The sequence below is a fragment of the Jaculus jaculus genome, chromosome 1 (genome assembly GCF_020740685.1).
Source record: "Jaculus jaculus isolate mJacJac1 chromosome 1, mJacJac1.mat.Y.cur, whole genome shotgun sequence".
Classification (NCBI taxonomy): Eukaryota; Metazoa; Chordata; class Mammalia; order Rodentia; family Dipodidae; genus Jaculus; species Jaculus jaculus.
In genome coordinates this window covers 323959266-323985336 of record NC_059102.1, presented here as the reverse complement: position 1 = coordinate 323985336, position 26071 = coordinate 323959266, and the positions used below count along the sequence as shown (strand labels likewise).

The following is a 26071-nucleotide window of genomic DNA, read 5'->3' as shown; positions in this document are numbered from 1 at the left end:
AAATGTGGAATTTCTAATTTAATTCCATTCATAGTCTCAAAAATCTTCTGTCTATTTTGACTGAGGTCTGATTTTTTAAATGGATATTTTATAAAGTAAACCCTATTAAGTGTAGCTTATGTTTTAAAGTGTGCACACGGAGAGTGAGATGGTCATTAAAATACTTTTATGCTTTTTAAAATATATTTTACAATTCATTAACAGGTCTCTTACCTTTAATTCATTTTAGGTGATTGGACATGACAAGCTTGAAGTTGAAAATTCTGAAGAGGCTAGGAACCTTTCCTTTCAGGAGTTCTATCCTTCAGGATCACTGAAACTTCAGGACAATTTTGATGCCATTGAGCAGCAGTTTCGGGACTCGCCTGATGATAAAGACTCTGCTGAATGTGACGGTGCTGAGGTAGATGGGGAGCTGTCTGTGGCCCAGAGCCACTTCACCTTGATCCTGGAGGGGGAGGAAGAAGTCGAGGCGGGTGACTCTGCAGCACTCAGCGTGTTACCTAAAGCAGCTGGCGTCCCAGCCAGGGACAAACCTGTGGAATGTGCGCAACGTGACAATAACGAACACGTTGCAAACTCGCCATCTGTCACAGCTGGTGACCAAGAATCCCACAAGGTAGAGACTTTGCCATATGTGCCTGAACCCATTAAAGTGGTATTTGCAGAAAATTTATTGGATGTAATTAAAGACACAAGAAGTAAAGAATCTACTTCTGATGTGATGGAAAAGACGCTTCACGAAAACACACCTGTAATAAGCCAAAAAGTAATGTGTCCTGCCAAGCCATTCAAACCCACACTTAAGTCTGCTCAGGAAACAAGTGCGGTGGCTCTAAACCTCAGCCGGGGTGATGACATGGTTTCCAGTAGAACTCGAGCGAGGACGCAGCATTGCCAGCAGCTGGCTCTAACGTCCGAGCAGCAGTCCTCGGCAGATGCTGCTACTCCCAAGATGCCGCAGGTGTCAGCTACAAAGAGAACTAGAAAAGTAAAAGAAACTCCCAAGTCTTCTGAAAGTGCCTCTTCGGATGGAAAAGGAGTATCTCAGAACCAGCACACACCTCAAAACTTTATTCCTGCTAGGAGAGGAAGGAAGAAAAATACTGACCAAGACACATTAGAAAGCGTTGGTGGTATAAACCAGGAGTTACAGGTTACTCCAGGTCGGGAACCAAGAAGAGTAAAATCTCAGCTGTTAGAACTAGCCACTGAAGAGACATCTTTTAGAAAAGAGGTTACAAAAGGAACTCCTAACAGAATTAAAAAATCTGTAGAAAATCAGCAAAGTACTGAAATTATAAATGATTTAAAAGTTATTAAAGTGGCAAGTCCTAGCAGGTCCATCAAAAAGTTGAGAAATACTAATGTCGAAGTTTCTCAAGAGATGGACTATAAACAATATATGAAACCTGGTGACCAGCACCTGCCTCTAAAACATACAAAGGTCAAAGGAACAGAAGTTAGCATATCAGATAGGACAGAAGACCCTAAACTTGATTCATCCCAGTTGGCTCTTCAAGCAGAATTTGATGTGCCTGTCACACCTAGGAAACGTGGTAGACCAAGGAAAGTAAGTCCATTGGAAGATGTTGAATCCAAGGCTGTTACGGAGCAGACAAGCACCAAGAAAAATGTTCTCGGTGTCCGAAGATCAACACGGAATACCCCGGCTAGAAATGAACATCTAGAAAATTCCATTTTAGTGCCAAACGAGGAACTTTCTATGGTGAGGAGCTCTAGGAGAAAGCTTACAAAGTCGGAAGATCAAAGCCAAAACGGTGCATTGGGCTCAGTATCCGAAAACCGCACAGAGGACCTGACCCCCCAAAAGCCAGGTGACCCAAAAGGAAGATTGCTTAGCACTTCAGCGTTTACCCAATCCTCCCGTAGCACAAGGACTAGATCTAGCAAGGCCATGTTGTTGCCGGACTTCTCTGAATCCAAAAATGAACCTCTGTTTTCTCCTCCTGTACTAAGGGTTCCAAGGAAAGCAAAAGGTACTTTATTTATGCCTGCTTTTTATCTCATACAGAATGCTCAGCCTAAAATTTGATTCTTTTAAAGATGCCGTTTAATCTGATGACAGAATGAAGCACTTAATTATTATGTACCATATATATGGTATCAAAATTATGTGAAGGGGGGCTGGAGAGATGGTTTAGGGGTTAAGCCGCTTGCCTTCAAAGCCAAAAGGACCCAAGTTCGATTCCTCAGGATCCACATAAGCCAGATGCACAAGGTGGCAACATGCATCTGGAATTTGTTTCCAGTGGCTGGAGGCCCTGATGTACCCAAATGAATATTTTTTTTTAAGAAAAATGTAGGAAGGGGGCTGGAGAAATGGCTTATTAGCAGCTAAGGCACTTGCCTGCAAAACCAAAGGACCTTGGTTCAATTCCCCAGGACCCACATAAGCCCGATGCACAAGATAGTGCATGCATCTGGAGTTCATTTGCAGTGGCTAGAAGCCCTGGTGTACCCATTCTCTCCCCCCCCCCCTCTTTCTGTCTCTGTCTCTCCCTCCCTTCCTCTCCCTCTCCCTTTCCACCTCTTTCCCTCAAAGAAATTAATTAATTATAAATATATGAAGGAGGGCTGGAGATATGACTTAGCGGTTAAGGTGCTTGACTGTGAAGCTTAAGAACTCGTACTCCAATCTCCAGGTCCCATGTAAGCCGGATGCATAGTGACATAGGCATGCAATGTTGCACATGCACACAAGGGGGCGCATGTGTCTAGAGTTCGTTTGCAGCAGCTGAAGGCCCTGATGTGCCCATTTTTCTCTCTCAAATTAAAAAAAGAAAAATAGGGCTGGAGAGATGGCTTAGTGCTTAAGCGCTTGCCTGTGAAGCTTAAGGACCCCGGTTTGAGGCTCAATTCCCCAGGACCCACATTTACCAGATACACAAGGGGTTCATGCGTCTGGAGTTTGTTTGCAGTGGCTGGAGGCCCTGGCACGTCCATTCATTCTCTCTCCTTCCTTCCCTCCCTCCCTCCCTCTCTCTGCCTCTTTGTCTGTCATTCTCAAATAAATACAAACAAAAATTTTAAAAAGAAAAATATGTGAAGGAAAACATTTCTGTTTAAAGATATCTTAATGGCTAAAAAATAAAAGGTTAATCAAGAAAGTTTAGATTGGTGTAGTTGACCTAGGTGCCATTAGCGTAGCACTTTGTAAAGTTGAATATTAGAACTACATAGACTACAGTTTTCCTTAAGTTACTTTTCAATTTGAATTTCAGAAAAGCAGTTGAAAGCTTTATTAATAATGGTTACATGCATTTGTAACATGTTAGCAAACACTCCTACATAGTTGCTATCTTACTTGAGGAAGGCCAAGAGAAAAATAAGCCATTTAAGAATCTCCAAACTAACTGGGCAAGGTGTTGCACGCCCTTAATCCCAGCACTTGGGAGGCAGGGTAGGAGGATCACGGTGAGTTTGAGGTCACCCTGCGACTCCACAGTGAATTCCAGGTCAGCCTAGGCTAGAGTAAGACCCTATCTCAAAACAAAACAAAACAAAAAAAAGACTCTGCAAACTGAGGGACTGAAGAAATGGCTCGGTGTTAAAGGCACTGGCCTGCAAAGTCTAACAACCCAGGTTTGATTCCCTAGTACCCATATAAAACCAGGTGTGCAAAGTGCCGTGCGTATCTGGAATTTGTTTGCAGTGGCTGGAAGGCTTGGAGCACCCACTCTCTCTCCTCTCTTTTTTCTTTCTCATAAATAAGAAAAGTATTTAAAAAATAAAGCAATCAATAATGGTACAGGAGGTCAAGGCAGCAGGATTATGAGTTTGAGGTCTCCTTGGGCTTCATACAAGACTTTGTCTCAGCAACACAACCCAAAATCCACAGTTTGTTATGCCTGTGCGTTTCCCAGCTTTCAGTTCATGATCTTCTCATATACTCCATATTCCTCAGAACCCGTACCATACATGACATTCATTTCAGGCTGTTTATGTCTTGGGGATGAAACATGCTCCTGTGAGATGCTTAACTTGTTTTCAGATTTTCTAGTATTACAAATAAGTACCTTCTAATGCATAGTAGTGAGATTGGAGGTGATGGAAAAGTTTGGAATGCTGGGTGTGGTGATGAAAGCTTTTAACCCCAGCCCTGGGGAAGCAAAGGTAGGAGCATTCCTGTGAGCTTGAGGCCAACCTGAAGTTACATGGTGAATTCCAGGGCAGCCTGGGCTGGAGAGATGGCTTGGCAGTTAAGATGCTTGCCTGCAAGCCTAAGGACCCAGGTTCAACTCCCCAGAACTTATGTGGTGGCACATGTTTCTGCAGTTCATTTGAAGTAGCTAGAGGGCCTGGTGCAGAAACTTTTTAAAAATGAAAAGAAAGAAATAAAGATTCGAGATGGGGATCTCATTGCTGTCACTTATTAACTGACTAGCTGGATATAGAAAGTCACTTAGTCGTTGAGAGCCTTGATTTCTTGATTTAAAATGAAGGCAGGGGTTGGAGAGATGGCTCAGCAGCTAAGATGCTTGTCTGCAAAGCCTAATCAGTTCCCCAATACCCACGCAAAGCCAGGTGTGTAAAGTGTCACGTGCATCTGGAGTTCATTTGCAGTGTCCATTTTCTCTCTTCTCTCTGCTTGCAAATAAATACATGCAAACAAAAAAAAAATAAAAGGGAGGTGGTAATGTCAGTGTACAGGGTTCTTTAACAAAGCACTTAAACCTCACTATGCAGTGGCTATCCTTTCTTGATACTCTTTATCCCCCCATTGTTTTCCCCAAGGTAGGGTCTCACTCTAGTGCAAGCTGATTCACTATGTAGTCTCTGGCTGGCCCCCAACTCACAGCAGTCCTATTTCTGCCTCCTCAGTGCTGATATCTAAGGCATATGCCACGACAGCTGGCTCTCTGCCCTTTTTTATTTTTTTGTGTCTATTTAAAATGTCCTTGTAGGGCTGGAGAGATGGCTTAGCAGTTAAGCGCTTGCCTGTGAAGCCTAAGGACCCCGGTTCGAGGCTCGGTTCCCCAGGTCCCACGTTAGCCAGATGCACAGGGGGCGCACGCGTCTGGAGTTCGTTTGCAGAGGCTGGAAGCCCTGGCGCGCCCATTCTCTCTCTCTCCCTCTATCTGTCTTTCTCTCCGTGTCTGTCGCTCTCAAATAAAAAAATAATAAATAAAAATTAAAATGTCCTTGTAAAGTAACTTGAGGAGAGGGGACAGTCCAGGAACAAATCAGTAGAGAAGCATTTTATTATTTTTAAAAGAGTCTGTTCTCTGTTTAATTGAAACGTAGCAAAACAGGTATCTTTCCATGTTTGTGTTTTACTAGTAGAGGAATGACATTTTTCATTTCATGGGGTTCTCCCCCTTTTTTAAAATAAATTTAAAAACTTTTTAAATGTATGTTTGTTTTCCAAGGTAGGTCTCACTGTTAGCCCAGGCTGACCTGGAAGTCACTCTGTGGTCTCAGGGTGGTCCTCCTGCTTCCCAGGTTCTGGGACTAAAGGTGTGCACCACCACAACAGACTCCCAATTTTATTTATAAGAACAGTTTCAATTACACAGAAGTCTTTGTAAATAAAAATCGTCTAGGGCTGGAGAGAGAATTTAGCAGTCAGGATGCTTGCCTGTGATGCCTAAGGACTCAGGTTCAGTTCCCCAGTGGTACATGCATCTGGAGTTCATTTGCAATGTTTGGAGGACCTGGTGTACCCATTCTATATATCTGCCTCTTTCCCCTCCCCTTCCTCCCTACCTATCTCAAATAAGTAAAATATTTTTTAAAAAACCAACTTTAAGTTATGTATGGAATTAATGCTTTACCTAGAACATTTCAAGAGCACTAAAAATTAACCTAATGAATAGTAGTTTTTTGCACTCATCTTTAGGACTTTATATTGTAACATTATTTAGTTTGAAGCATAAATTATTTATAATCATTAAGTTTACCTAGGTAATGGGATTTTTCCCTCTGTCATTTCTCTGGATACAGATACTGAATGAGTATATTTATGTTTTCTAGGTTTGGGAGTATTTGTATCATTTGTTCCAAAAGATTTTTGTTGTATAGGTACAATGTTTTGTTTTGTTTCCCAAATTTCCTTTAGCTGAAAAAATGGAGACACCTGCCCAGCTGAAAGACTTAGTGTCAGATTTGTCATCTCAGTTTGTCTTCTCACCTCCTGCTTTGAGGACCAGACAAAAAAGAACATCCACGCTTCTCGAACTGGTGAGGAATGTATCTTTTGTGCGTGTGCGTGCGTTCTTTTGGTGGTTTTGTTTTTTGAGACGGGTTTTGTTATGTAGCCTGGGCTAGTCAGGAGGCCGACAGAGCAAGTATGGGCACTCGAGGGCATCCTGCCACTGCAAATGGAATCCAGACGCATGTGCCACTTTGGGCAAATAGTTTTATGTAGTGAATCAGCGTGATGGCTTATTGGTTAAGGCGCTAGCCTGGGAAGACAAAGGACCCAGGTTCGATTGCCCAGTACCCACATAAGCCAGGTGCACAAGGGGGCGTACTCATTTGGAATTTGTTTGGAATGGCTAGAGGCCCTGGCATGCCCATTCCCTTCTCCCTCCCTTTCTCTCACTCTGTTAAAGATTTGTAAGCTATGAAGCCAAGTGTTGTGTGATCTCTTGTCATAGACCATCCTTTATTTAAAAAAAAAAGAAAAAAAATGTCTTTTAAAATTAAATTTTAACCCATGGGCTGGAGAGATGGCTCAGCAGTTAAGGCATTTGCCTGCAAAGCCTAGTGACCTAGGTTCTAATACCCACTTAAAGCCAGATGCAGGAAGCGGTACATACATCTGGAGGTGTTTGTTTGTTTGTTTTTGCAGTGTCTAGAAAGCCCTGGCGAGCCCATTCTCTCTGTCTCTCTTCTCTGCTTGAAAATAAATGAACTTTTTTTTTTTAATTTAACCCATAGGAAGATAACACTAAGTCACTAGAAATGGTGGAAGAGCGAAAAGTGAAAAGAGCCAGGACTGCAAAGACAAAGCAAGCTAACAAGTAAGTATGACTTGACTTTCTCCAACTTCTACCCATGTGCTTCTCAGAAAGTCTCCTTAGAGGAAAAGGTAATTTTTAAAGGTCATTTATAGCATTGGCTTCTTGACATTGTTAGATCTCACTACTGGAATAGAGTCCTTTATGGGGTATAAAGTCCATTCAGCTTTTTTTTTTTTTTTTTTTTTTTTTTTTTTTTTTTTTTTTTTTTTTGAGGTAAGGCCTATCTCTGCCTCTTGAATGCTGGGACTATGGCACAGTGGGAAAGAGAGAGAGAGAGAGAATGGGCATGACAGGACCTCTAGCTTCTGCAGACCAACTCCAGACACATTCACCACCCTTGTGCATCTGGCTTTATGTGGGTGCCAGGGGATCAAACTCTGGTAGTTAGACTTTACAGACAAGTGCCTTAACTACTAAGCCATGCTCCCATTCAGCTTTTGGTTTTTTGAGGTAGGGTTTCACTCTAATCTGGGCTGGCCTGGAGCTCACTATGTATTCTCAGGGTGGCCTTGAACTCACGGCAATCCTCCTACCTCTGCCTCCCAAGTGCTGAGATTAAAGGTGTGCACCACCATGCCCAGCTCCATTCAGCTTTTGAAAGAAGGGTAGGGTTGGCAGTAGTTCATTGCCCACTGGATGTGGCAGGGAGGAGGAAAGTGGGATGGTTTGCCTTTTCATTAATAAAGATGGGTGACCTAATAATGAGAAAATTCTAAATAGTGCAGTTATTTCACTAGTAGCAATAAAACTATATCCATGGGAAAACAAATCTGTTTTGGATATATTTGTTACATAGTATTCTACATGGCTGAATTCAGTAAAAGTGCAAATGCATCTATTTGGCTTTTTCAGGAAAATGGGACTATTGACTAATTAATGATGCCATTCAGTTATAATTTGGCCCTGTTAATGAAATAGTATACATTTGCCAGTTGCTGTTTTGAGAATCCTCCTTTCCCCTTTTTTTGTGGCACAGTATTGCAAAGGGACTATAGGGTGGCACTCCACCACTCTACCACTGATCTGTTTCTCCAGCTTGGAATTGCTTTTGGGTTGTTGTGTTTTGTTTTATTTTGAAATAGGATTTTATTTTTACTATGTAGCTTTGTCTGGCCCAGAACTTGCTAGGCAGAAAAAAATAGCCTGGAACTCATGGTTGGCCTCCTGTCTCTGCCTCCTGAGTGCTAAGATTAAATGCATGAGCCTCAGAATTGCTGTTTCTTTTCTTTTCTTTTTTAGTAGGCTCCATAGGCTTTTGGTTGGTGTTCATCCCATTGACTGACCTAAATGCTTAAGACTGTCCTTGCAACACAGCAAAGCAATATGGATACATTAGTTGATTTTTTTTTTTTTTCTTTTTGAGGGAAGCCCAACACACTGGCCTTTTTTTGTACGAGCACATGCACAAGAGAGAGAGAATGGGCTCACCAGGGCCTCCAGCCACTACAGTCAAGCTTTAGACACGTGCACCCCTTGTGCGCATGTGCGACTTGTGCGCCGGTGTCACTGTGTGTCTGGCTAACGTGGGAGCTGGAGAGTCGAACATGAGTCCTAAGGCTTTGCAGGCAAGTGCCTTAACTGTTAAGCCATCTCTCCAGCCTCTGATGATTTTTTAAAATCCCTATTACAGGAGGTGGCAATTTGTAATTCTGCTTCTAATTAGCCCACTTTGCCTCCAGTTAGACTGCATTCACTTATCTCTGTGTCAATGGAAAAGTTCTAGCAAGACCAATGTTGAAGAATCAGTTATTTGTAATATAGAGTGCTTATTCTACTTAAGTATGTCTTTCCTGCAGAAACACAAGAAAAGAAAGTTCTTGGTCACCTCCTCCAGTAGAAATTAAGCTGATTTCTCCCTTGGCGAGCCCAGCTGCTGGCGTGAGGAGCAGCAGAGCGAGGAGGACGGGAGAAGCGGCAGGAGCGGCTCTTGGACGGGGCAGAAAGAAGCCGTCTTCTTTCCCAAAGCAAATTTTACGCAGGAAAATGCTGTAATCTCCCTCCCCCCAAGATTTTAATGTGCACCTGTTTGTAAAGTCATTGTATTTGTGTGGATTATTAAAAATTGCCCAATTTGGAAGGAAGTAATTTATATAAATTGTAAAATTTTGTAAACAGAAGGAAGTATATAAGTAAAATAACTCCATATGGAGTATGATTCTTCTAATCCAGGCATCTTTTCTATTTTATATTAAGACTTCATACATTTATATAATATGTAAATATGGCTTATAAATTGTTAATAAACTACTGTAAAGTATACACTTTGTGTCTGTTAGATTTTTGAGGGGGATTTCTGTTTTAGTCATGATTTTACATTTTAACAGGCTTTTGTTTCATTTCTTTTCTTTATAATTAAAATCTTAGGCCAGTCCAAAATGAGAATAATTAAATATTATTTTTTAAAGTGGCTACTTTATAATTTATGCACTTTGATTCTGCGATTAAGATCTCTTAATCATATGTATTTTTATTTGTTTGGATTTTGCCTGTTACTACATTGAAATTGAATTATGGGCATGTGATTTGGCTGCCTTTTTGTAGTTTTACAAATTTTATGTAATCTACCTCAAGAGTAATTTCTATATAGTGCAGTGGTTGACTACAATGCTTGCATTTCTTGTTCAGTAAGCTGAAAGTCTATCTTGGTCTCTTGATTCAGAGACTACTTATCAGGTTAGATTGACCGGTTCACTGCTTCTTAGCAATCTCCTGAAAAGGATTTGAGAAGGAAATGTTAAGCCAATCTGTTTTACAGATACGTAGGGCTCTTCTGTGTGGACAAATTGGAGTGTATTCATCCTGTGAAGGAGCTTGCTACTGAACCACAGAAATCCCTCACCGCTCAGGTTATTGAGAATGGAAGGATGGGAACTGACACAGGCAAAGAAAGACAAGCACCCTGTTTGGCAGCAGTGTGACTGCCACTAACTAAGTAATGACGCTTGATGTCAGCTCTGGGACTCATCAATATCTAAGTGTTGTAAAATAATTATAGCAGGTAATTGATAGCGTGTATGGATGGACTGTCAGCTGATACCTAGAAACAGACTGCCTTTGTCAGCTGAGCTTTTACTGTTTTCGCGTGGGGCGCGCAGTGCGGACGCTCTCGAGTTCTTCACCTTCCCGTGGCATCATGGACAGCGGGAAACTGATGCAAATGCCCGCACCCACGGCTGACAGGGTGAGAGTAGCCGTGAGGGTGCGGCCCTTCAGTCAGGTCAGTGGTGGCTGTTCAGTTGCCTTGTTGAACTTTTAACTGACTTTGATTTTATTAATTTTTCAATGATCACAATTTGTATTTAAGCTGCTTGTCATTTATGAAATATTGAACTTATTTAAATGAATTTGTTAAATGGATAACTTAAAGCTCTCAGCATAATTTAGTACACACTTAATTTTCATTCCTTGGTACAAGTAGCACAATAAAAAATTGACAAGATAAACGTACTGTCAAGTTATGAATTATTTAAACCAATGCAATTTGATACCTTTTTTAAAATTTACTTATTTATTTTGTTGTTGTTGTTTTTCGAGGTAGGGTCTCGCTCTAGCCCAGGCTGACCTGGAATTCACTGTGGGGTCTCAGGGTGGCCTCGAACTCACTGCAATCCTCCTACCTCTGCCTCCCGAGTGCTGGGATTAAAGGCGGGTGCCACCACGCCCAGCAACTTTTTAAATTTATTTTTATTTTTTGAGGTTTTCAAGAAAGGTTCTCACTCTAGCCCAGGCTGACCTGGCACTTACTCTGTAGGCTCAGTACCTATTTGATAAATGTATTTGCCCCCTCTATAAAAGTAGGTTGTGCCAGATGTGGTAGCATACACTGGTGATCCTAGCAATTGGAAGGTTGAGGCAGGAGGATTGAAAGTTTAAGGCTAGCATGAAATACATAGCAAGTTTGAGAACAGCATGGCCCACAAAGTGAGACCTTGCCTGGAGAGATGGCTTTGCAGTCAAGGCACTTGTCTGTGAAGCCTAAGGATCCAGGTTCAATTCCTGAGTACCCATGTAAGCCAGATGCACATGGTGGTGCATGCATCAGGAGATCAATTGCAATGGCTAGAAGCCTGGGCGTGGAGATTTTCTCCCCACCCCACCGCCCTTTGTTCCCTCCCTCCCTCCCTCTCTCTCCCTCTCTGTCTCTCTCTCTCTCTCCTTGAAAACAAATAAAAATGTAAATTAACTATTTGGGCCCTCAAGAAGAAATAAAACCTTATCCTTGCCACAGCAGTGGTCTTTCCCCCCTGGCCTCTGGTGTTGACTGTGTGACCAAGTGCAAAGACTGTAGGGCGGGTGGGGATTGCTGGGGATTGAACCCAGGGCCTTTTGCTTACAAGGCATGTGCTGTACCACTGAGCCACACCCTTGGCCTATCAGTTTCTTATAGTATCTTTAGACACTTGACAAAAATAGTGCATTTCATTCAAATTTACCCCCAAAATCAGTGAGTTTAGACTAGTAGGTAGGAAGGAGGAGGATTTGAAGGGAGATAGCTAAGGATTGTATGAGGTTAGTTACAATACCCTCAGCAAGACTTCCCTTCCAATTATTATTACTATTACTATTATTTGAGGTAGGGTCTCACTGTAGCCCAAGCTGACCTGGAATTCACTCTGTATTCTCAGGGTGGCCTCGAACTCATGGCTATCCTACCTCTGCCTCCTGAGTTGGGATTAAAGGCATGCGCCACCATGCCTGGCCCTTCTAGTTATTTTTGAGACAGTATCTCTGTAGCTCAGGATGGTCTAGAACTCATGATCCTCCGGCCTCAGTCGGGATTACAGATGTGCATTCACCACTCCCAGCAGAGAAAATTAATAAATTATGAATAATTAATTAGTGTCTTAAAATCCTGTTTTAAACAGTTTAAGAGCCTAAAAATAGTATTTTGTAAGGCCTAGATGACCTTAATGCTTTGATTTCTTAACTCTATATCTAGGGTTTTTTTTGGTGGGGTTGTATTTCTTTTGTTTTATTCAAGGTAGGGTCTCTCCAGCCCAGGCTGACTTGGAACTCATTCTGTAGTCTCTGGCTGGCCTCGAACTCGGTGGTTCTCCTGCCTCTGCCTCCTGAGTGCTGGGATTAAAGATGCATGCCACCCTGCCCCACTTTGTATCTGGTCTTTATAACTTTGTTGAACCAAAGAGCTAACTACCTATAACAGACACAGTTTATCCTCCAAGCCTGTTCCCCCCCACACACAAGGTAGGGTCTCACTCTAGCTCAGGCTGACCTGGAATTCACTATGTAGTCTCAGGGTGGCTTTGAACTCATGGCGATCCTCCTACCTCTACCTCCTGAGTGCTGGGATTAAAGGTGTGCACCACCACACCCCACTAAGCCTGTTTCTTTATCTGGGACCATAGGAATACTGATAGCCACAGTTACAAAAATACATGAAATCAATACAATACAATCACTGTCTTGTTTTGTTTTGAGTTCTGGGCTTGAAAGGCTTATCGCTGAGCTCCACCCCAGCTCCTGACAACTACTTGATGTTAGAGTCTTTGAGGTGCCGGGACATAAATAGCTTCGCCCATGCCCAGGTCCCAAGAATACCCTGGACTTTTTCAATGTTGGCCTTGAGTACCAGTCTCTGCAGATTCCCGTCACTTCAGCTGTGCAGAACAGTTTGTTTCCTTGGATGTGGCAGACAGTATGGAAGCTCTGCCCCAGGGCCAGATGAGTGGTGATATGACTCCTTTTCAGCTTTGTTTCCTGTCAGAGAAATGTCATCCCTCCTGTATCCTAGGGAGTCTCCATTCAGACGACTCTCAGGGGCACTTGTTTGTTTTTTGGTTTTTCGAGGTAGTCTCACTGTAGCCCAGGCTGACCTGGAATTCACTATGTAGTCTCAGGGTGGCCCCAAAATCACGGTGATCCTCCCGCCTTTGCCTCTGGGATTAAAGGTGTGCCACCACGCCCGGCTCAGGGGCACTTGTTTAAAGGGTTTTGCTGTATCTAGGAACTGCAGTGCAGTGCACTATAGAACAGTCACTGTTTCTGTCTGAATCTGCACACTCTTTGCTTTGCTTTTTTTTTTAATTTTTTTTTTATTATTTATTTGAGAGCGACAGACACAGAGAGAAAGACAGATAGAGGGAGAGAGAGAGAATGGGCGCGCCAGGGCTTCCAGCCTCTGCAAACGAACTCCAGACGCGTGCGCCCCCTTGTGCATCTGGCTAATGTGGGACCTGGGGAACCGAGCCTCGAACCGGGGTCCTTAGGCTTCACAGGCAAGCGCTTAACCGCTAAGCCATCTCTCCAGCCCACTCTTTGCTTTTTTAAAAAGTATTTTATTTTTATGTATTTATTTGACAGAGAGGGAGGGAGAGAGAGAGAATGTGCATGCCAGGGCCTCCAGCCACTGCAAACGAACTCCAGACGCGTGCGCCCCCTTGTGCATCTGGCTAACGTGGGTCCTGGGGAATTGAACCTGGGTTCTTTGCCTTTACAGGCAAATGCCCTAACCGCTAAGCCATCTCTCCAACCCACACTCTATGCTTTTGTGCCCCCAGATAAGCAAGAGAGTGCGGATGCGGGTGGGAGGCCCCAGTCTATCACTTCACTCCCAGGGGCTTCTCCCCATCCTCCCAGGGCCCCAGTGGCCCATGCTCTTCTCTCCCAGGGCTTCTCCCCAGCTGAACGAAGCAGTAAGCTGAGATGTCTTGGCCTTCCATTTTCTCAGCAGGTAAGGCTGAGAGAGTTAGAGTGATACACATTTCCTTCAAATCGTAACTCCTGTTTGTTTGTTTTTAACAATTTTTTAAATTTATTTATTTTTTTGAGAGCAACAGACACAGAGAGAAAGACAGATAGAGGGAGAGAGAGAGAATGGGCGTGCCAGGGCTTCCAGCCTCTGTAAACAAACTCCAGACGCGTGTGCCCCCTTGTGCATCTGGCTAACGTGGGTCCTGGGGAACCGAGCCTCGAACTGGGGTACTTAGGCTTCACAGGCAAGCGCTTAACCGCTAAGCCATCTCTCCAGCCCTGTTTGTTTTTTTTAACTCTTTCCCTCCAAAGCTATCTGGGCATTGGTGGCCAACCAAAGTCCACAGTCACTGCCACCACACTTCAGTGGCAAGAGGCCATCCTTCTCAATGATTTAGGGGGCATTCAGCAAACAGTGGCTCTAACCCTAGCAGTACCTTCAGGGTTTTTTGTTGTTGTTGTTGTTAGAGAGAGAGATACAGAAATAGGCAGAGAGAGAGAGAGAGAATGGGCACACCAGGGCCTAAAGCTACTGCAAACAAACTCCAGATGTGTGGGCCCCTTTGTGCATCTGGTTTACATGGATCCTGGGGAGTCGAACGTGGGTCCTTTGGCTTTACAGGCAAGCGCCTTAACCACTAAGCTATCTCTCTAGCCCAGCCTTCAGGTTTTGCACGTCACATACTCGGGAAACTGGCCACAAGAACCTACCGGGACACCCTACACACATAGAATCAAGTGTCTGACCTGGGGTTCTCCCAACCCAAGCTTCCTGTTCCTGCCCAGTTCCTCAGTCTTCTGGCTGGCCAGACAGTTATTCCAAGAAAAAGAAAAAGAAAAAAAACCAACAGTTGGAGGGGGTGAGAACTGACTACAAAGTGCCAAGAGACCAAAGAATGAGGCCCATTCAGGATGACCATGAACTTCATTGGGTTTTTTTTTTTTTTAATTTTTAATTTATTTATTTGAGAGCGACAGACACAGAGAGAAAGACAGATAGAGGGAGAGAGAGAGAATGGGCGCGCCAGGGCTTCCAGCCTCTGCAAACGAACTCCAGACGCGTGCGCCCCCTTGTGCATCTGGCTAACGTGGGACCTGGGGAACCGAGCCTCGAACCGGGGTCCTTAGGCTTCACAGGCAAGTGCTTAACCGCTAAGCCATCTCTCCAGCCCTTCACTGGGGTTTTACTAATAGAAGCATGACTGGATGGCCCTGGGATAGTTTACAAGGAAAACCAGCTAGGGTCACTCAAGAGCAATGGTGACTGTTAAGCCTGAAGATGGCAGCAGCCATGTTCAGCTGACGCCCCAGAGCACGATTCCGTTACCCTTGTGCCAGTATCACACTGCTTTGATGGAAGTTTCACACAACAAGCAGGAGTTCTCTCTCTTCAGCATTGCTTTGGCTACGGGCCCCTTGCAATGAATTTCAGAACTGGCCTGTTGGTTTTGCAAAGTTGTCAGAAGTTGTCCTGATAGGGACTGCACTGAGTCTTGACAGCAATTTGGAGCATGTTGCCATCTAATGATGTTCACTCGTCCAACCCACCATCAGAAGATGCTTTTAGATCATCCTCAGCTTACATTGGTGAGGACTTATAACCTTCAGAAAGGTTTACACATTATTATTATTTTACCACAATTTTGGGGCTATTTTTTTTCAGGGTAGGGTCAGGCTGACCTGGAATTCACTATGTAGTCTCAGGCTGCCCTCAGACTCAGCAATCTTCCTACCTCGGCCTCCCAAGTGCTGGGATTGAAAGTGTGTGCCACCACATCTGGCTTATGATGTTTCAAACGTTTAAACTTTTAAATATGTGTGGGCTGTGTGTAGGTATGTGTGCATGTTCGTGTATGTGCATGTATGTTCATATGTCTGTGTGGGTATATGTGGAAGCCAGAGGTTGATGTCAGGTATCTGCCTCAGTCACTCCACCTGAACTCAAGAGTTTACCAGTTTGGCTAGACAAGCTAGCCACAAAGTCCTAGGAACCCCCTCCCCCCCCCCCCCCGCAGCCATATCTGCTGGGTGATAGCTTGGCTTCTTTTTTTTTTTTTTTTTTTTTTTTGAAGTAGGGTCTCACTCTGGCTCAAGCTGACCTGGAATTAACTCTGTAGTCTCAGGGTGGCCTTCAACTCCCAGCGATCCTCCTACCTCTGCCTCCCGAGTGCTGGGATTAAAGGCGTACGCCACCATGCCCGGCTTGCTTGGCTTTTTCTGTGCGTGCTGTGGCATGAACTCAGGTCCTCATGCTTACACAGCCAGCACTTTCTCCTCCAAGCCCTTTCTACACTTCTCTGCTTAAATTTATTCCTAAACTTTTTTGCCTTTTTTAAAAATTTTAAAAATATTTATTTCTTTGAAAGAAAGAGAATGGGCATGCCACTGCAAATGAGCTCCACACCCTTTGCATCTGGCTTTACGTGGGTACTGGGGAATCGAACCTGGGTACCTTCAGCTTTCCCAACAAGCACCTTAACAGCTAAACCATCTTTCCAGCCCTGCTTACAGCTTTTTTTTTTTTTTTTTAGAGAGAAAGAGGCAGAGAGAGAATGGATGGGCCTTTCAGCCACTATGAACTCCAGACACAGTGCACCCCGTGTGGGCATACGTGGCATTGCACTGGTAGTGTCAGGGTGGCCTCGAACTCACAATAACCCTCCTACCTCAGCCTCCCGAGTGCTGGGATTAAAGGTGTGCACCATCACACCCAGTTTAGATGACTTATTATATGATGTGTTATATTGTCATTATTTTGGAATTACTGTTGAAGTTTATTTTCAGTTACGATAGTAACTTGGCAGGCTCAACTGCCTTATGGTTTGCTAGAGAAGGGAGAAGCCAGGCCACACAGAGCCACGTGGGGGAAGTAGGACTAAGATCAGGCCCTAGGAAGCCAAGAGAAAGTGTGCCCCAGAGCCTGCACTGAGGTTGCTCACCAGGAAGGCCTATCCTCAAGTGTGCCCACTCGACCTGTGGGAGTCTTCCTCCTCCTGGCCGTACTCAGCTGCTCAACATCACATTTCCTGGATAATGACTCGTGTTTGCAACATTGTCCCGAGATAGAAACTGCTTTGCAACCTAGTCAAATCAAATCCTGCTTCTTCTGATAGTCTCTGAACTCAGTGTTTAGTATTTTCTCTGACCTTCTGGAAGGCATTTCCCGCCTATTCTTCTCTGTCTTTCTTTTGAAAATAAGAGAAGTCACCATATTTATTTATTTATTTTAGGACTTGCCATTTTCTTGGTATCTTGACTCTTTTCAGTGTTGCCTTGCATCACAATCTCTACTGCTCCTGACAGCACCGTAAGCTTAAGCTCAGAGCTCTCTTTCCTTCAAAACCAAGTTCTTTTGCAAACAGATTTTGGGCACGATGGGTTCATGACATCTTTTTACCCCAGCCAAGGTCTAAGTGGATCTCTGGAGCTGGCACCATGGGCAATGGCAGGTGGCCATCTTCTACTCCAGAAGCTAAGTGCTCAGTGGAGACGGGGCAGCAGCCTAAAGTCCTCTGGAGGCAGCATGGCCGAGAATGAGCCGGACTCCATCCTTCCGAGCCAGTCCTCTATGGTGGGAGCTGGGCAGAAGAGGGAGGCCCAACTAGCCCAGGGTGCAGCCGGGCAAGAGGGAAACGGATCCAGGATGAGGAATGCTGATGTGCTGACCCTCCTGGGAAGAAGCCCTCCAACTGGGATCTGAGAAAGAGGAGCCTGTGCCTAGGTCTAGCCCAAGGAGCCTTCCATCGTGCAGAGCTTGTGGCTGGGAGTGAAATAGTCTCTCCTCAAAACAGCCACTCTTTCCTTTTCTATTGAGTTTTGGTAAATTTTATTTACTTATTTGTTTGTTTGTGTGTTTGTTTGTTTATTTATTCATTGGTTTTATGAGAGTTTTGGTAAATTTTGTTTTATTTTTTTTCAAGGGAGGGTCTCACTCTAGCCCAGGCTGACCTGGAATTCACTATGGAGTCTCAGGGTGGCCTCGAACTCACGGCGATCCTCCTACCTCTGCCTCCCAAGTGCTGGGATTAAAGGCATGCACCACTACGTCTGGCAGTTTTTTTCTTTTTCTTTTTGCTTTATTTTTTAAAAACATATAATTTATTTGCTGCCATGTGTGGTGGCACACACCTTTAATCCCAGCACTCTGGAGGCAGAAATGGGAGGATCGCTGTGAGTCTGCAGCCAACCTGAGACTACACAGTGGATTTCAGGTCACTCTGGGCTTGAGCAAGACCTTACCTCAAACAAAAATTGTCCATTTGCAAACAGAGAGAAAGAGAGAGAGAGAGAGAGCATAGGTGCTCCAAGGCCTCGTGTTACTGCAAAGAACTCCAGATGCATGCACACATTGTGTATGTAGTTTTATGTGGGTACTGGGGATTTGAACTCAGGATGCCAGGCTTTGCAAACAGTGGCTTTAATCACTGAGAAATCTTTCCAGTCCTTTTTTTTTTTTTTTTTTTTTTTTTTAATATTGGGCATGGTGGCACATACTTTTAATCCCAGCATGCAGGAGGCAGAGGTAGGGAGATTGCTATGAATTCAAGGTGAGACTACTTAGTGAATTCCAGGTCAGCTTGGGCTAGAGTGAGACTCTACCTCAAAAAAACAAGAAAAAAAAGGGGGGGTCTGGGCATGGTGGCACACACCTTTAATCCCAACACTCGAGAGGCAGAGGTAGGAGGATCACTGTGAGTTCAAGGCCACCCTGAGACTCCATAGTGAATTCCAGGTCAGCCTGAGCTAGAGTGAGACCCTACCTCGGAAAACCAAAAAAAGAAAAAAAAAAAAAGAAGAAAGGAAATTTTGGAAGGTGTATAGGAGCAACTGTTAGTCATAACAACCACTGAAAAAATTAGAGAAAAAAAATGAATGGAAAGTGTTTGGCTGAATTTCCTACTATTGTGTAAAGACTTACAAAGCAATTAACATGGATAACAAAGAGACATCATGATTAATTCTGAATTTGTAACTGACTACAGAGAGAGAAGAACTCTGGAAGCAAATGTGTGATCTCCATGCATTCCAAAACCACCACCACTATCCAAGACCCCAAGAACCCAGAGCATGTGAGGACATTTACTTTTGACCTGGCATATTGGTCTCATAGTGGATTTCAAAAGGATAGAGATGGTGTCCTCATTCCAGCTGATCCTACTAGTAACTTTGCAGGCCAGGTAAGCGGGATTATTTTGTTTAGAGAGAGAGGGAGGGAGGGAAAGTGAGTACCCCAAAACCTCGTGCGGCTCCAGACGTATACACCACTCTGCACATCTGGCTTGAGGTGGGTACCGGGGGAGTCAAACCTGAACCAGTAGACTGCAGGCAAATACCTGTTACCACTGAGCCATCTCCCCAGCTTCAGAGAAGCTGTTTGAAATGATTTCAATAGCTTTTTTTTGTTGTTGTTTTTTGAGGTAGGGTCTTGCTCTAGCCCAGACTGACCTGGAATTCACTATGGAGTCTCAGGGTGGCCTCGAACTCATGGTGATCCTCCTACCTCTGCCTCCCGAGTGCTGGGATTAAAGGCGTGCGCCACCATGCCCAGCCTCAATAGCATCATGAATTCTTCTGTCATCTGATGTACTATTCCAATGTTCTGAGCGGTTTATGCAAGTTTTGTTTTATTTTGTTTTATTTGAAAGAGAGCGAGAGCAAGCGAGCAAATAGACGTGCCAGGGTCTCTAGCCACTGCAAACAAACTCCAGATGCATGTGCCACCGTGTGTATCTGGCTTACGTGGGTCCTGGAGAATCAAACCTGAGTCCTTAGCACTGACGAGTGCCTTAATCGCTAAACTGTCTGTCCAGCCCAGAGAATTTTATTTTAAGTTTGTTCCTTATTCCAAGATGAACATGAGGAACAAAAATAAAGCCTTTGCCTAAATTTTAGACATTCAAGGCCATTGGTCTACAAGTGTATGTACATACTCTTTGTTGTGGTTTTATCTAGGTAGTCTCCTATCCAGGCTGACCTGGAACTCACATTCTTTTTTTATTTTTATTTTTATTTTTATTTTTATTTTTATTTATTTATTTGAGAGAGATGTAGAAGTAGGCAGGTAGATAGGAAAGATGGGCACACCAGGGCTTCCAGCCACTAAAAACGAATTCCAGGGCTGGAGAGATGTCTTAGCGGTTAAGCAATTGCCTGTGAAGCCTAAGGACCCCGGTTCGAGGCTCGGTTCCCCAGGTCCCACATTAGCCAGATGCACAAGGGGGCACATGCGTCTGGAGTTTGTTTGCAGAGGCTGGAAGCCCTGGCGCGCCCATTCTCTCTCTCTCCCTTTATCTGTCTTTCTGTGTCTGTCGCTCTCAAATAAATGAATAAATAATTTTAAAAAATAAATAAATAAAAACGAATTCCAGATGCATGCGCCCCCGTGTGCATCTGGCTAACGTGGGTCCTGGGGAATTGAGCCTCGAACCGGGGTCCTTAGGCTTCACAGGCAAGCACTTAATCGCTAAGCCATCTCTCCAGCCCTGGAAATCACTTTCTAGCCCCAGGCTTGCCTCGAACTCACAGTGATCCTCCTACCTCTGCCTCCAGAGTGCTGGGACTAAAGATGTGCACCACCATGCCTGGCTTGTTTTGCATTTATTGAGACAGACTCAATATGTAGTCCTGGCTGGCCTAGAAGTCACTGTGTAGACTAGGCTAGGCACAAACTTGCTTTGTGATTCTCTTGCTTCTGCCTCCCAAATCTGGGATTCAGATTTGTATCACCATGCTCTTTTTTTTTTTTTTTTTTTTTTTTTTTGGTTTTCCAAGGAAAGGTTTAACTCTAGCCTAGGGTGATTCACTACGTAGTCTCAGGCCTACCTCAAACTCAATATGATTCTCCTACCTCTGCCTCTCAAGTGCTGAGATTAAAGGCATGCGACACCACGCCTAGCTATACTCAGTTTTTTTTTTAATTATTTATTTATTTATTTGAGAGCGACAGACATAGAGAGAAAGAGAGAGAATGGGCGCACCAGGGCTTCCAGCCTCTGCAAATGAACTCCAGACACGTGCGCCCCCTTGTGCATCTGGCTAACGTGGGACCTGGGGAACCGAGCCTCGAACCGGGGACCTTAGGCTTCACAGGCAAGTGCTTAACCGCTAAGCCATCTCTCCAGCCCCCTATACTCAGTTTTTAATATACCTTTTTAAAAGGATAGCAGCAGTTAATTCAAGTAGAGTTTGCTTCCATGAGCTAATCAAAATAAAGAAAATGTGTGAGGCACTGAGGGTTTGACAACTTCTGTCCAACTAAACATTCATCATGTGCTGTGTGTCTTAAAATTGCTCAGTGTTCGGTTTATGGAGAAAGGCAAATAATTGCATTCATATTTATAGGATCTGTGAGTTCGAGGCCACTCTGAGACTCCATGGTGAGTCTCAGGTCAACCTGGGCTAGAGTGAGACCCTACCTCAAAAAACCAAAAAAAAAAAAAAAATTATAAGATCTGTGATAGGATGCATGGGCTCTGATGGGATGCAGAGGACAGGTGATCATTGCCATTGGACAGAGGGTACTTTGTGAGCAGGTTGTTAAAGCCTATAGTGTTTGAGTAAAGACACAGAAGCAGGGCTGGAGAGATGGCTTAGTGGTTAAGGCATTTGCCTGCGAAGAAAAAGGACCCAGGTTTAATTCCCCATGTAAGCCAGAAGCACAAGGTGGTGCATGTGTCTGGAGCTCTTAACCAGTGGCTAGAGGCTCTGGTGTGTCCATTCTCTGTCTCTGTCTCTCTCTCTCTCAAATAAATAAATAAATAAATACTTTTCAAATGGTACATAACTAGATAACGGGAACAGATAGAAAAGATTAGGGAGGGTTGGGGAATTGGCTTAGGGCATTTGCCTGCTAAGCCTAAGAACCTCAGTTCTGTTCCCCAGGACCCACGTTAGCCAGATGCACAAGGGGGTGCATGTGTCTGGAGTTCATTTGCAGTGGCTGGAGGCCCTGGCGCACCCATTCTCTCTGCTTCTTCCCCTCTCTTTCTCTCTCTCTCTCAAATAAATAAAAAAAGAAAATGTTTTTTAAAAGAAAGGAAAGGTTAGGGAGGAGGGGGTTCCCTGACTTCCTGCTCTGGCTACTGAAGGTGAACGTGTCTGCCACAGGCAAGTGCTTGGGGCACCAGATGGGCACATGTGCATGCATACACCACACGTACCCACACACCAGAAATTAGACAGTTAGGGAAAGGGGAATGAACAGAACCTCAGGGACTTGTATGGACTATTTCAAGCATTCACGTTATTGTAATCACATAAAACATAAGGAGATGTGGGCTGGAGAGTTGGCTCAGAAGTGGAAGGTACTTGCTTGCACAGCCCGACGGCAGGAGTCCAGTTTCCCAGAACCCACCAAAAGCCAGATCCTACCGCGGCACATGCCTCTGTAGTGTGTTTACAGTGGTTAGAGACCCTTACACATCTATACTCATTCTCTCTCTCTCTCTCTGCCTCTGTCTCTCTCTCTCAAATAAATAAATAAAATATCAAAAAAAAAAATACTAAGGGGCTAGAGAGATGGCTTAGTGGTTAAGGCACTTGCTGGCTAAGCCAAAGAACCCAGATTCAATTCCCCAGGACCCACGTGAAGCCAGATGCACAAGGTGGCGCATGCGTCTGGAGTTTGTTTGCAAAGGCTAGCAGCCGCGGCGTGCCCATTCTCTCTCTCTGTCATGTAAATAAATATTTTTTAAAAAGGATAATACTTGAAATGACTGAAAACTTTCCAAACTTGAAAGCTGTAAACCCACAGATCCATGAAGCTTAATGAGTCCTAAGCAGAGTAAATTTATGGAAAATCAGAGTCCTATTTTATTTAAATTGCTATAATAGAGGGATAAAAAGAAAATCTTAGCCAGGCATGGTGGCACATGGAGACAAGCCCAGCCCTCAAGAGACTAAAGCAGCAGGATTGTTACAAGTTTGAGGCCAGCCTGGGCCACATAATGAGTTCAAGGCCAGTCTGAGCTACATAGCAAGACCCTGTCTTAAAAAAATAAACAGAAAGGTAGGACTCCTTACAACGTGCTCCTCAGACACAAAATGTCCTGGATATCCATGACCTTACAGTGCCTGACACTACCTACACAAGACCATCATAATAGGAGGAAAAGATCATGACATCAAAATAAAAGAGACTGATTGAAAGGGGGAGGGGATATGATGGAGAATGGAGTTTCAAAGGGGAAAGTAGGGGGAGGGAGGGCATTACCATGGGACATTGTTTCCAATTATGGAAGTTGTCAATAATAAAACAAAACAAACAGCAGAGCTGTTGTTTGTTTCTTTTTTAAAAAATATTTTATTTATTTATTTGAGAGAAAGGCAGAGAGAGAGAGAGAAAATGAGCATGCCAGGCCTCTAGCCATTGCAAATGAACTCACTCCATGTGCATGAGCCACCTTGTGCAACCGGCTTATGTGGGTTCTGGGGAATCAAACCTGGGTCCTTAGGCTTCATAGGCAAACACCTTAACCGCCAAGCCACCTCTCCAGTCCCACCTTATTTATTGAGACAAGCTCTCTCACTGAACTAATTCAGCCAGCCTCATTGCCACAAGGATTTGCCTATCTCTGCACCATCATGCCCAGCTTTTGCGTGTTCCGGCCCTCTGAGCTTGGGCCCACACACTTCTGTGCCAAATGCTTGACCGACTGGACCATCCCCCCAGCCCTGAGAGACGCTGGTGACGCTTGCAATCTCCTTTCCAGAGAGATGTCTTCTGTGATATCGGAAGAGGCATTCTAGACAATGCCTGGCAGGGCTACAACGCTACTCTCCTGGCCTATGGTCAGACGGGCTCTGGGAAAAGCTACTCCATGATTGGGTTTGGTACCAACAAGGGTATCATCCCAAGAGTGTGTGAAGAGCTCTTTCAAGCAATTGAGAACCAGGAGACAAATCAAGAATGTCAGGTAAGCATTGCTCTAGAATTCCTTCTTCATGGAATTGCACTTCCGTTTCCCTAAATGGTAGCAATCAGCATCTGTACTTTGGACATATATGTCTCTGCTAATAATATAGAGAGTATGTTAACGTGTCCTAAATTACAGTACATATGGTGGTGGGACTTGAACTTAGGAAGTCATGATGCCTAAGTGCATGTCCCACTGAGCTGCAACCCTAGCCCTGAGTGCTGCTCTCTTACTTGGGCTTTTTTGTCCCAGCATCATTCCTTACTTGCCCTTATCTAGAAGACCCAACACTAAACATCAGATTCATACGATGCTGGTGGTTATTGACCACGGGCAGTATTGTGAAGATGGTATGTAGCCATTGACATGATTGGCTTCAAAACATGACAATAAAATGTCAACAAATACCTGTGAGCACACTCCATGTTCATGCTTGCTCTACAGAGCAGGAGAAGATAAATTGGTGGTATGACAATTCAGTTTTACAGTCTCCTTTTAAAACTTTTTTTTTTTCAAGGTAGGGTTTCACTCTAGCTCAGGTTGACCTGGAATTCACTATGTAGTCTCAGGGTGGCCTTGAACTCACGGCGATCCTCCTACGGCTGCCTCCCGAGTGCTGGGATTAAAGGTGTGCGCCACCACGCCCGGCCTCCTTTTAAATCTTCTATTTATTTATTTGGCAGAGAGAGAGAGAAAGAGGCAGAGAGATGGAGAATGAGAATGGGTGTGCCAGGGCCTCCAGTCACTGCCAACGAACTCCAGATGCATGCGCCCCCTTGTGCATCAGGCTTACGTGGGTTCTGGGGAACTGAATGGAGTTCCTTTGGCTTTGCAGGCAAACGCCTTAACTGCTAAACCATCTCTCCAGACCCTCCTTTTAAATCTTAATCCAGTGGCTACAGGCCCTGGAGTGCCCATTCTCTCTCTATCTACATCTCCCTCCCTCAAATAACAATAAATAAAATATTTTTATTTCTTTTATTTTTTGTTTGTTTGTTTTTCGAGGTAGGGTCTCACATAAGTCCAGGCTGACCTGGAACTCATATGTAGTCTCAGGGTGGCCTTGAACTCATGGTGATCAACCTACCTCTGCCTCCCAAGTGCTGTGATTAAAGGCATTTGCTACCATGCCTGGCAATAAATTATTATTTTTTTTTAAATTTTTATTTATTTATTTGAGAGCCACAGACACAGAGAGAAAGACAGATAGAGAGAGAGAGAGAGAATGGGCGCGCCAGGGCTTCCAGCCTCTGCAAACGAACTCCAGACGCATGCGCCCCCTTGTGCATCTGGCTAACGTGGGACCTGGGGAACCGAGCCTCGAACCGGGGTCCTTAGGCTTCACAGGCAAGCGCTTAACCGCTAAGCCATCTCTCCAGCCCTATTTTTTTAAAGTGGATGTGTTTAAGTTAGAGTAGAAACTACTCATAAACATGCACAGTTACATTTCTCTCTCACACACACTCTTGTCCTCATGCTGTGACTGGAATCTAGAGCCTCACAAAGGCTAGGCAAGTGCCGTACCACTGAACTACATCTCCGGCCATATCTCAAATGATTTTATATTTTATTTATTAGAGAAAGAGAGAGAGAAAGAAGTAGATAGAGAGAAAATGGGCACTCCAGGGCCTCCAGCCACTGCGAATACATTCCAGACACATATGCCACCTTGTGCATCTGGCTTTACATGGGTCCTGGGAAATCGAACCTGGGTCCTTGGGCTTTGCAGGCAGGCATCTTAGCTGCTAAACCATCTTTCCAGCCCCATGTCTCAATTTTTTTTTTTTTTCCGAGGTAGGGTCTCATTCTAGCCCAGGCTGACCTGGAATTCACTCTGTAGTCTCAGGGTGGCCTCGAACTCACGGTGATCCTCCTACCTCTGCCTCCCGAGTGCTGGGGTTAAAGGTGTGCACTACCACTCCCGGCTTTCAAAACTTTTAGTAGACAAGTTTCAAGGCAATTCAAGAACAGTTTAAGAACTTGGGCACTGAAGAGAAAGGGGAACACATGTCCGCATGACAAGTTGTTTACTAGTTAGTGTTCTAAACAGCATGTTCACAATGGCCGGAGTGGATACTACGGCAACACCAATCAATCCCCTGACATCTGAGGGAATAGCATGTGGCATGTCCTTATGGTAGAGTATTACTCAGCCTTTAAAAGGAAGGGGACTTTTAACACGGTCAACATGAGCGCATCTTGAAAATGTTACGCTGAGGGAAAGAAGTCTGGCCCAGGACAATATCATATACTGTTTGATTTCATTTTATGAAATGGCCAGAACAGGTCTACATAGACAGATTAATGTGACTAGGGCTAGTGGCCTTCTCTGTGGAGGCAAGAAAGTGTCCTAAATGTTAATTGTGATACTTGCACAGCTCTGAATACAGTCATCCTTGGTTTCCATGGAGATTGATGCTAAGGTCACCACCAACAGCATCCTGGTGGATTCCAAAC

At 44.3% G+C, this 26071-nt stretch overlaps 2 protein-coding genes across 2 annotated transcripts in view; both read left to right on the top strand.

Annotated features, from left to right (window-relative positions):
* Positions 1-9248, top strand: part of Ahctf1 (AT-hook containing transcription factor 1) — a 79638-nt gene extending 70390 nt beyond the window's left edge. The window contains exons 33-36 of the mRNA XM_045146633.1: positions 230-2000; positions 6083-6204; positions 6907-6989; positions 8786-9248. Coding sequence (XP_045002568.1) covers positions 230-2000; positions 6083-6204; positions 6907-6989; positions 8786-8981 — 2172 coding nt within the window. The 3' untranslated portion in view covers positions 8982-9248. The remainder of the gene's footprint in view (positions 1-229; positions 2001-6082; positions 6205-6906; positions 6990-8785) is intronic.
* Positions 9249-9375: 127 nt separating this feature from the next.
* LOC101607323 (kinesin-like protein KIF28P) overlaps positions 9376-26071 on the top strand; it is a 59079-nt gene continuing 42383 nt past the window's right edge. Inside the window, exons 1-3 of the mRNA XM_045146634.1 lie at positions 9376-10206; positions 18683-18877; positions 23411-23609. Coding sequence (XP_045002569.1) covers positions 10123-10206; positions 18683-18877; positions 23411-23609 — 478 coding nt within the window. The 5' untranslated portion in view covers positions 9376-10122. The remainder of the gene's footprint in view (positions 10207-18682; positions 18878-23410; positions 23610-26071) is intronic.